The 12175-nt window shown below is 35.1% G+C and overlaps 1 protein-coding gene across 5 annotated transcripts in view; it reads left to right on the top strand.

Moving 5' to 3' along the window:
- DCAF6 (DDB1 and CUL4 associated factor 6) overlaps positions 1–12175 on the top strand; it is an 88765-nt gene that overhangs the window by 59932 nt on the left and 16658 nt on the right. For 3 of the 5 annotated variants that reach the window (XM_064468876.1, XM_064468901.1, XM_064468895.1), the window contains 5 exons: positions 805–910; positions 4645–4760; positions 5446–5529; positions 5706–6027; positions 10963–11004. In XM_064468876.1, the coding sequence (XP_064324946.1) occupies positions 805–910; positions 4645–4760; positions 5446–5529; positions 5706–6027; positions 10963–11004 (670 nt within the window). The remainder of the gene's footprint in view (positions 1–804; positions 911–4644; positions 4761–5445; positions 5530–5705; positions 6028–10962; positions 11005–12175) is intronic. The other 2 variants (XM_064468886.1, XM_064468909.1) reach the window with 1 other exon arrangement.

Genomic DNA, 12175 nt, shown 5'->3' with positions numbered 1-12175 from the left:
GAATTTTACTCTAGGGTGGTGGGTGGATGGATGTCATTGAACAGTTCTGTTTTGAAGGAGTCTACTGAATATTTTTTAAAACTATATATGCAGCAGATGTTTGGTAGACTTGTAGTGGTTTTCAATGGGGATTCACTTCTGTTGCTTTTGGACATCATGAATAGTTCATTTTGCGAGTACTCCCCTTCTGCTTACAGTTGTTACAGTATGAAAGCTTTTTAAACCTGAAGCTCTCAGAACATGAATTTATAGTGTTTTTTATGACAACTAGCTGACAATTTACAGCAGGTGTAAGGATATTAGTAGTTGACTGGGTTCTAAGCAGAAAAAAAAATTGAAGGAGGTGGTGATTTTTCTGGACCACTGATTGTGGCTAGATCTCAGTCTTTTTCTAATGTGTATTTGCTGAGGCAAAAAAGACTGAACACCACTTCCAAAAACATTTTATATTCTTAAGATTAATGTACTTGATAGAAAGGGGATCTGCTTATAAAGGGTAATGTTGTGTGTACACTCCTGTGTGTACACTAGCTGCAATTTTATGTACCTGCATGTTGAAGGACAGCATCTTTTTTGTTTGCTCTTACAAATAATTTTAGGCCATTTTTAAAGCATTGCAAATTTGGTGTGCTTATTCTGAAACTTTTTAACTTTTTGCTTGGTCTGTAAGATCTTAAATAGACGTTGTACATGTTACTACCACATTTGGCCTTTGTTAGGATAACTAAATGAATCCTCAGAATTATAAGAGCTTTATGTATGTTACTGATGCCCATCCAAACTTTATCAACCCCATATTTACAGAGAGTGATAAGCCACGAACAGGAACAAGTGAACCAGTTTTAAGTTTGCACTACAGTACAGAAGGAACGACTACAAGTACGATAAAACTGGACTTCACTGATGAGTGGTAAGAAATTCATTTTGGTTTTGACTGGTGATTGATCAGCACCTATCACTAACACTTGTCTAGCACAGATACAGAAAAAGTATTTTTTCCGTATCGTATATGTCTATTTTTAGGTGTATATAGACAATTTGAAATGGCTGTAGTCCTTAATAAGTTCAGAATGTAAAAGACAGTCATACTTTAACAGGCAATTTATGCATGGGGTTTTTTGTGATAGTTATTGAGAGTCTTTTTGATGCTAACGTAATTTGAAACATGCTATCTTCAGCAAACCCTAGCATAATATCAGTGTTCACTGTCTCACTAAAGCAGGGTAGTACAGTGATGGAGTGGTGGTCCAGGGGCTAGCATCTGAGCTTTAGTTCTCTGCTCTACCAGACTTCTTATATGGTATTCTGCAAATCAGTCTTTCTGTGGCACAGTTCCTGAGTTGTAAAACAGTTAAATTAGTATTTCTGTGTCAGAGGAGTGGTGATAAATGTATGTGGTTAAGGTACCAACTTTGTGGACTGTTTAGATAGTACAGTGATGGTACCCTTTTCAGATAATAAACGTGTACGGTCTAACTGGCCTGACTTACTTCATTTCATATCAAAGTCTATCATTAGAGTTTCTCAGGATCTCCCAGAACAACCACAATCCTTATTTTATCTCCTCTTCTATTCCTTAGCTTATATTTTCAAAATTATTGTAGAAGACAGTAAGTAGAAATGCTTGCTGGCATTTGTTACTGGGGAAAAGAAAACCTCACCACATTTAGCTACTCAAGTGCTGTGGCTTTAGACATAAAACATACACCTTCCCCATAGCAGTTTGGAAACTTGAAACAGTGATCTGTGTTTTCACAAGAGTGAAGACTTTGCTCATGTGAATCTGAAATACTGTGACAGTTATATTCAACCAATCTATCAGACTGTATTTCTATCTAAAGTCCAAATCCATCAAGCTTAGAAAGATTCAGTTTTGCTGTATGGCTTTTAACTAATTCTTCATTTAGTTTTGTAGGCATCTGTGCCTATCATAAAATATTAAAGTTCACAAGAGGAACAGAGCATTAGCAAATGTTTTGTCCGTTTATTCTAGTGGGGTTTTTCGAATGTAATAATAAAATATTACTACAACTGTATCACAGAAATCAAATTTTATTTAACAATATTAACACTTTGTTTCTGTGTTTATTTTAAAACAAAATTTGAAACATGCATTTTACACTTCAAACAGTTAATACTATAAGTGATTCTGAAGATGGAAAATTTTAATGGACAACTACCTGAAAAACAATGTTAAGAAAAAGTAGAGTGTACAGGAAATGGAAGTGAGGGGCATGGAAATTGCTTATTACAAAAATCTGTAATTGGGGAAGCAAAGACTAAGCGAAAACTACTAAAATTTAATTTTACATATATATTCTGTGTAATGGCAAGTATTTAACAAATCTCTTGGGCCAAGGGTTAGCACCATGTGAATGACAAACATCAAATGTAATACCGAAGGAGAATGAAGGACTAAACATCATGATCTTTTAAGGCTAATGGTAGCAATATTCAAGGCTTTAAGATAGTTCTGATAGAAAAGCATATTAAAACAAGCAGTATGTGAGAAGTACAGCAGAATTATGGGAACTAGAATGTGCATGATTCAATAACTTTTATTTGACAGAATAATGGGTTCTAGAAACATACATGGTGTAATAGAGAGAAACTGTCTGGATTTCCAGAAAGTATTTGATAGTTTGCCACACATTGAACTTCTGTTCAAGGTGGGACAGATGGATCAGTAAAGAAACTGAACGTGGTGGTAAGCTAACTTAATGGAGCTTTTGTAGTGGGTAGAAGCATTCCCTAGCGGGACAGAGTTGCAAGGCATTGTCAGTTCAGAGGCTAACTAAAAACTTTGTGCCAAAGAATGGAATAACAGAAGTAGGAAGCAATTCCATATATCTAAATGATGCAGTTGAGGACAAATCGCAAAAACAAAATCTGAAAGTTGGGAGTGTTGTGAAAATGAAACGGAGGAAGGCATGGACCCAACAGTCACTTCATTCTCAATATAATACAGTGACTAGAAAGGCAAGTATGATCCTAGATATCACCGGCTGGGAGACTTCAGCCAAGGAGGAGAATTAAGTGGTGCTGCTGCTCAGCTCTGCTTTGCTTTGTGACTTAGAATGCTGTGTGCAGTCTTCATCATGCTTTTGAGAAAACTGATTCAAATTGGCAGAGGTTCAAAGAAGAGTTGTGTGGAGAACTAGGGAAACAGAAAGCCTGCTATGGAAGCAGTTAGTAGGACTTCATGTAACAAAAGCACAGGGTGTTATTTTGCTCTCAAAAACATCCTTTTCGTGTAACTGCTGGTGTGAAAAATAACACTGAAGTAAAAACTAAAGCAGAGTAAATACATGAATGTAAATTAGCATTGAGCTAGAAGTTAGGTTCCCAAAAGTAAAAAAAAGAAAAATCTTAGTGCTTAGACTGTAGTTAAGTTCATAAAAGTGATTATATCCTATGACACATGAAATAGCAAAAATCCTTGACCTGGTGTCTAGCAGTACCCTTCTTGTCTGTCCGTTCAGAAACAATGTTGATAATTCTTGAGTTAGAAGAAATACTGTAAGAGCTAACAAAATTTTTCTACATACTACAAATCCAGTACAGCAATGAAACAGGCTATTGCTCATCAAGATGAGTAAAAGCTCTCAATATTAATGTAAAAAATCAAAGTACTGAAGTCTAGACTAGATTCTCAAGAATCTAGACTAAGCATGATTTGTGCTGCTTCTAGCAATGTAGCATATAAAATAGTTTACTAATAACATACACAGCTAAGAAGATACTTGTAACAATACAGTCTAAATTCTTGAGAATCATGCTTGTAATTCTCATAACTCATCTTTGTTTCCACTTTTGTCCAACAATTTGCCTAAGTTTGAGGCCGCAACACAGATGTGTGACAGGAGAGAATTGGAAAAGTTAGGAACAAGGCTTTGCTTTTCCTAAAATAAGGTCTTTTCTAGAGTCTGAAAACTTAAGTTTTGATGACATTCAGAACAGCACTGTTACATATTTTCTGAGGAATAATTTTCCTTATTGTAAACAGAAATTGGTCCTCCACAATAATTATCTAAACATGAATGGGGTGTAAATCTCAAGTACCAGTGTATAGTAAATCTTGAGAAATAACAAAACTTTGAGGACTGAAAGCTGACATCAGAAGTCCGTGCCTCAAAAGGTACAAGAATGATAGTTAATGGTGAAGAACCTGCAGAATTTTGTCCGAGTCAGTTTTTTAATTGGATGGGATAAGGTTATGTATTAGTGCTCAGCTGACAGCTCATAATACCTTTAAGATTTCTGATCATTTACACATGTAAAAAATGTGTAAATGGTGAAAGAGAACAAGCAAATCCTTTTGAGTTCTCACAATATTTTGAAAAGCAATTTAAGAAATCTTTTAAGTGAAAAAAAAAAAAAAGATAGGAAGGCGAGAACAGGGTTCTGTGATGTGGAGGAACAGTGTGGGATGAGTGGTGATGCACATAAAAGAAAATTTGGAAATTGCTATGAAGGTTGTTAATTATAGTTGCTGCCAGAAGCTATTGAATTGTGAAATTTCAGTGAGAAAGATGGTGATGGTCAGGCTGTGCTATTGCAATGATCCTATCTATTTATGTTGGTGTGGGGTTTTTTTGTTTGGTTTGTTTTTGTTTTTTTTTTTTTTACATGTTATGTTGCCAGGAGCAGCACAAATTCAAGCTCTAGAGGGAGTGGAAGTCATTGCAAAACTGAAGGCCAAGAAGACTCTGCAAAAACCAAAGCCTCAGAAGAGTTAGGGCCTAAAGATGAAAAACCAAGTAAGATACAGTGTTATTGCTGTAACGTTAAGGTAAAAATTCTGCTTTCGTATGTTCATGACTATCCTTGAACACAGTGGGAGTCTCAAACACGTGCATATGAAGGCAGAATACAGCTGTAATAGAAGATTAATTTTCTGGGGAAAGAAAAAGATACCAACCTGAGATAGTTGCAGATATTCTGCTTCAAACTGCATCAAAAAATAGAACAGCTGCACTTTGCAAGCATAAATGAGTGCTAGGCATTTTGTTACATTTCTTTCAAGCTTTCACTGTATTTTGTTACATGTGGTTGTCTTGCTCAATTTGTTGCCAAAAATCCCTTTTAATAGGTGCATAACTTAATTTCTGTCTTCAGAAATAATAGCTTTCAGTAAGTGATCATCTGTTTCAAGAGTATTAATGCTATTTTTGCAGCTGAAGTTCTCACAGCATAGGATATTAAGGAACAAAAAAGAAGTACTTTTTTATTTGTTCATGTATTGACCTGGGCAACTAGATAGGTTTATATATACTGACTTTTATGTGATTGGTATCTGAGATTTCAGTAAAATGACATGTGGACTTTGGAGGGGATTGCTTTGATTGGTTTGATGTAGGAGTGCTAGTATTGTTTAGATTGCTTACATTATAGATGAGCACCTAAATGAAATCATGTGATTTACTAATAAGTTGTTTAATTTAGGAGTCCCTGATGAATCTCACAAGGAAGACGCAAGTGCTGAAGAACAGAAAACTACAGATGAAACTGTAGAGACAACAGAAGCAGGTGTGTATCTGTTTTCTTTCAAATATAGTTATATTAATAAGTAGAGAATGAAAAACTAAATTTCCAATATAAACTCAGTATGCATAATTTAACTTCTGTGACCATTTATATTGTCTTCTAAAATTAGGCTATAATTGTTAATGCTGTGTCTTATTTTCCCCAATATTTTATGTTAGCTGTATCAGATAAACCTGGTCCTGAGCATTCTGGAATCCAACCAGAAGAGAAAGGTCCCAACATTGATGCTGTCTCTGGAAATGTAGAGGAAGAAGCCTCCTGTGAAAAAAGTGCAAATCAAGAAATTTCAAGTCAAAATACTGAATCCACTGCCAATTCACTTGCTGCAAACGATGCACCTCAGCCACACCCAGAATCCTCAGGGCTTGCGACTCCAGACGAGTCCTCTACCAGGACCTCAGCTCTTCAAGAAACTGATGATAGCGATGATGATCCTGTTCTGATCCCAGGGGCAAGGTATCGAGGAGGACCAGGACACAGGTTAGGGAAATACTTATCTCTGCTATTGCTTGGCAAAATGTATTTTTTTTTTTAATGGAAGATCTAGAAACCCATGCCTAATATCCTTAATTAAAATAAGTTGTTCGTTGACAACTAGCCAAGAGCTTGATGGCTCAGTCTAATTTGCCTATATGTAAGATATGTATAGCTATATTTTTTCCTCCTAGCCAGGCAAGCTCCTACAGATTTAATACCTGCTTGTATTTATTTCATGCCTGCTGAATACCCCAGTACTAAATATTTGCAGTTTATTTTTTATTATTCTCCCTGAAGTCATAGGTATAGCAAGATCATAAATTTGTGTTACAGGGACCAACATTTTCTTTCAACTGTACTTTAGGTGTTCTTACTTTGGCAAAGCAAGAGCTTTTAACTCTTGTTGTTGAGCAATGCTGTGTTTGTCTGTAGTATATACATTATGACTGATGTGTTCAATTTCCCATTCTTTTTCTCCGAAGGAGAGACTCTGTAATCCTCTTCCTTTTGTTGGTTATTGACTATCAGCATGTACAGCAGTTAAAAAAAAAAAAGGTAGATTGCTAGTTGTCATTAATCAAAGACATATTTAGTAAGCTTTGTGTATTTCTTTTCTTGTAAAATATTAACAGCTGTGCATACTTGTTTGATCATTCAGTAAACTTAGCCCTCAATTTGGTGTTGCTTTGTTCACTAATTTCAATTCTTGGACTTTTTGAAAGTTGTAATGATTATTTAAGCAACATCTCTATTGTTAGACTTAAGAAAATACCTTTTTTACTTGTTTTAGATGTTACATAACCTAATGTCAGATGCCTTAGCGTCTGACTCCTGTCCTGTTCAAAGGCGATGTTATCTCGCTATTAATTTCTTACGCTAGTAGTGCAAATTCTTTACAGGAAGCATTACAATATGTATTCATTAGGAAATCGGAAAGAGTTTAATAGTTGTGTATAGAAAAGGTTTTGAATAACTTGCAGTTAAAATAAAAAGTCATAAGCCACCACATTGTCAGCAGTGACAAAAAGAACAGTAAGTCGTTGCTTATTACATAGCTCGAGTAATTCTGCTCACTAAATGACAGTTTTTATGAAAAACCAAATATATAGAGATTCCATCTTAATCCATTCACTTTCCATGCAATACTAAGTAATTGTAGATAAATATCTAATGGCAGAAATAGTTTCCACTGCAAAGCCAATGTTCATTACGTTCTAGTGATTGAAGAGCAAGCTGTGAAAAGCCCTGCGATTTCAATCCCATTTCTGGTTTTGAGCAGGTTTCTTAGCTTCTTTTCATGCACCTTATGTTGTCGCTACATTGTAATAGTTTTTGTAGTAATGTAATAAGAATGACATTTCCAAGTATCATATAGCTGTTACTATTTCCCACTAGTGGAGACATCTTAAATGAAGTTAGACTACATCTGACATGCTTTTTTTCTTTCTTTGTGTGCGGCAAGATTTCTTCCTTTAGCAGTTTAAATTTATCATATAGGAAAGATAATTCAACTAAATAAATTCTATAATTAAAATACTTTATTCAGCCCCCTGCTCCCTTATTCTTCCCCCACATAAAATCTGACAAAAGTTGCTGTGTTAATACTAGTTTAGGATTGACTCCAGGCTTCCATTACTCAGGTTTAATGCCTGACCAATTAATTTTGTTCTGCTTTTGTGTGTGTGCAAGCAGTGAAGTTTTCTAGTTCAACTTCTGAGCAGTCAGATGTAGGTTTACATTATGTTCCCTTCTCTTCTTCTGGTTTCAGGAGTTTCTAAATACCCTCTGAGATACTGAAGAAAAGTAGGACATCCTATGCATGCTCTAAAGAATTTGGATTTCCAAAGAGAAAGCAGGCACTGCTGGTCTTAAATGCTAGCTATAAGCCCTCTTAGTATTAATCTCTTATATGAAATAGAGTGAAAGTAACTGGAATTCCTCTCTACTACTACTTTGACAATTGTTATAGCATATAATCCATTTCATAAACTGATCAAATTTATATAAAATCCCCTCAGCCCCTTAACTAGTGGGAAACTACCTCAAAACATTGCTTCTATAATGGGTATAAATTGACTAAAATTAGTCATTTTATTTTCTGCTAACATACTGTTTTGATTGAAATAATTTTTTCATGCCCAGTGCTTATCATTTGAATTATGTTCATCCTGTCCATTTTCAGCTTTTATCTCACTAGACTAAGAGTGCCAAGTTTCTCTTGCACTTAGCAGTAAAAATTTGTGGTTTTCCTGCCATCATGCTGGTTCCTGTTTGTGCTTCTCTGTGTTCTGCTTCTTTCCTGAATATGGTAGACCAGAATTATGCACACTGCCCTGTTTGGATTTTGCTAGGATTAATGGTATGAGTATTACTCTTGGTCTAGAGAAGATTGTCTGAGACACAAGTGAGCTGTAGTTATATCCTTCTCTTCTCTTGCTCATGGCTGTCTCATGGTGGTGGCTGGTGGTCAGACACAAGATCAGTATACTGAAGTCTATCCTACTTTGTAGTTTCTAATTAATGCGTTCTTATCTTGCACCAGAAGGAAGCTCGGATATGTATGACTGTCAATTTTATACTACTGACTTTCTACCCACCTTTTTTTCCCAAGGCCCTACAGTCCCCTCTGTATTCATGAAGTTACCCAGCCTTATGTCCCCAATCCACTGCATGAGTACATTCCTACATTTTGCTCAAACACTATTAGCAATATATTAAACAAAATTGCCTGCAAGACTGGTGCTTAACTCCACCAGTATGCTTCCTATAGGCTTATGTTTTCTCTTTTCTCACTTAGTAAATTGTGTTACCTAACAATTCCTTTACTAAATCTCATTTTCTTGAGTTTATCTAATAATTTAGTTTCCAATATGTCATTCTATAAGTTAATTAATGGCATTAATATAGAAATAATAAAATAGATTTTTCTCTCTCTAGAATATCATGGGGGGAGTTGCTTTGGGGCCTTTTTGTTTAGTTTTCTGGGTTTTTTCAGTTGTTTTGGGGTTTTGTTTTGTTTTTTTCTTGAGAAGGTTATAAGGCTAGCTTGCAATAATCTACTTTTTGTGAACCTAATTTATGCAGTCACAAAAGAAAAAGGTTAATTCTAATTTTTCTCTAGGACAAAAAAATAAAAAGACTGTAGCCTTCTGAAACCGAGTGTTAAAAGCTATTTGACTAGTAAGCCTTTTCCAGTATATAGCATTACTGGTTTTATTTACAGTGCATTTTAGGTTACTTTAGGTTGTGTTTTTTAGATACCAAATAACTAGCTATTGTTTATATTGAGAAGAAACTCCACAGTTGGGGAAATGAAGATAAAGGAAACCGAGTCCTTTTCCTGCTGTAAAGTACAACTTTCTCCACTGAGAAAGGAATAGTAGACTTCTGATTCTGTACTCTGAAATCAGGGTTTTAAACTTCCTCTTAAGGAAAAGAAGTGGCAGAAGTACCCTTTTGACAGCTCTGTTGGTAGTACCTGCAGTTAAATAAATGGAGAACTTCCTGCTGCGTCAACTCCACTGGTCTTGCTTTACTTTTAGTAAGACGGAAGTAGAATTCAGATTAATGAATAGAGTGTTGTCCATTTTGCAACTGTAACATTTACAGAGCTTTCATTATTTGAATTGTATTTGGATACAAATCCAGCTTTTAATGTTTTCAAACCGAAGATTGGGTCGTTTTCTCTCTCTTACATCATCTAAGAATAGATATGGGGGACGTAAGCTCTTTTTGTGGATACTTATAGATCTCAAAACACAATGAGGATAGTTTCTCACCAGCTAACCTGAAATTGAACTGTCAGGAAAGACTGTGCAACAGATACGGAAACACAAAATTTACACCCGCTTTAATATGTTGAAAAGGACTTAAGAATTGTAGCAGCAAAATGTGTAGAAATACCACGATCCTTTGGTTGATAAATTGGCTAAGTCAGCTGAATGGTGGCTAGGAATCAGATTTTTGACACAGAAGGCCATTTCTTTGAAAGAAATGATTGAGAATGTGGCATTTGACTCTTTTTCTGTATCACTTCTGTAACCACTGAGCATCACTATAGCAATGGTGAAGACCAGTGACTAAAAGAAGCTAAACAGTTATTTAATGTTTTTCTTGTCAATGGGCTAGTCAATACATGCTTTTTTTAACAAAATGTATAAGGAACTGCACAAAATATTTCTAAATTTTAAAAAATGAAACTTGTTTTGTACAGCAGAGCAGTTTAGCTGGATACTCAACAGAGAAAAAAACCTTCTAGGCGTTTTAGGGAATCCACAGGAAAAGATCCCTTCTCTTACAAATATCAGGAGATATGCAAGTGTTTGAAGTCTCAAAGTAGGCACATAGCATATCTTCTTTAAAACTAAGTCCAGCAAATTTAGTTGGAACAGAGATAGATAATATGGCTTGCCGTAGCACTGTACTTGGCAATCGGTGGGGGGGAAATCTATGCAAAATGTATGTTCTTCATGCACAGACAGTGCAGTTCTTAATGGATTGATCTGAATTTTCACAAATTAATCCAAACTCGCTGAGTTTTCTGAGGGCTGCTTTCCTACTCACACGACTGAATTTATTTTGTTTGGACTTTGACAGAAGCTGATCTATGAGCAGAGGCTAAGCCTGGAATGTGTTAAACTAGTAGGTTAAGATTTCAGACAAATATGAACGTAAAATGGAAATGATTATGCAGCTGCTTCCAATTCTGCTATGATCTGTGAAGAGTTTACTGCATTTTATAAGATCAACTTTGTGTACTGTTATGTAATCTGAATACTGTTTTTGCTGAAATCAAAGTAGTCTCGTATACTAACACATTGAGGAGAAGGAGTCTTCTCAGTTGGAATACGTAGAGCACATTTTGTAATAGATGCTAACCTTTTAAAAACATGATACCCAGCATTTTTGAATGACTTCAGTTGTTGTTCCCTTTACTAGATATAATATCAGAGGAACAGCGATAGGTGATAGAATAATGAGGTAATTAATTATTTTCTTCCTCCCCTCCTCCTTTTTATTGCCATATAATGGATTTATCAGGTTCTTGTTTTTCGTATCTAACTGACATTTTAAGAATTGCGATACTTTAAATGCTATGAATTACAGAGCGTACTGCTTGAGTTATTTTTAGCTGCATGTATTGCATGGAAATTGAAAGGAAATGGCAGTGTATACATTTAACAACCTATTAATCTTTTTATTGTGTGCCATAGAAATTAATGGAGTTTGAAAAGTGTGTAGTTTGTGAAAAGCAAATACCTTTTTTTATTCAGCTGCTGAGGAACGTGTTATATTTGCATGTGCCACTGCTGACTTGCTTTGTCTGGTAGTAGAGAACACCCAGTTCTGGACAAAAATATAAGAATACATGTATTGAAGACCATTTGTATTTTTTGCCTTTTTTTGCGAGGTTATGGAACTGAGCATAATTATTAAAGCTATACTTGATAATACATATTTAGCAAGATACGTGCTAAGTCTTATACAGTATTTCTTTTAATGAAGTTAAATAAAAAAGTCACTTGATCTCATATTCCTCATTGAAATACTTGAGTGAATTAATTGTAAGAACACACAAGGCAATTTGGGCAATTGCGTTTGGCCACATGCCATAAGAGGGAGAGAACTATCTACTGTGATTTAATGCCAAAGGCTATATATAGGGGAAATGGCACAAAATAATTGTAATGATGAAAATTAACATCTTGGCTTTGTGTGCCTGGAAAGAAAAAGACTCAGGATGTGGTTTCATAAAATACTTAGCCTGAGTCCTATATTTTAAATGCCTACAGGAAAATAGCACAGACATGTATTTCTTTGTTTTATGTTCCAATCTTAGTTGCCGTTGGAAAACGTGGATTTAACTTGGCGTCTTTCTTAAAGAAGGTTCAGGAATCTCTGTACTTTTTGTACTTTCAATTTTGTAATAGACATTCTTTCTATATTAAACATACTCACCATGAAGTTCTTTAGCTCTTCAGCACAGCCCGTGGGAATATTTGTTTCGTATGCTGTAAATTTAATATAAAAATGAACAACGCATTCAGCACAGAATTTTTTATCAATATATTTTTCTCTGATTTTCATTGTCATTCTGCAGCATATCAGGTGAAAAATATAAAAATGTTTTGTAGTTGAGAATAGCTCAAAT

Source organism: Phalacrocorax carbo, chromosome 1, assembly GCF_963921805.1.
Source record: "Phalacrocorax carbo chromosome 1, bPhaCar2.1, whole genome shotgun sequence".
Classification (NCBI taxonomy): Eukaryota; Metazoa; Chordata; class Aves; order Suliformes; family Phalacrocoracidae; genus Phalacrocorax; species Phalacrocorax carbo.
The sequence above is the reverse complement of the archived record's forward strand: the minus strand, read 5'-3'. Positions and strand labels throughout refer to the sequence as shown.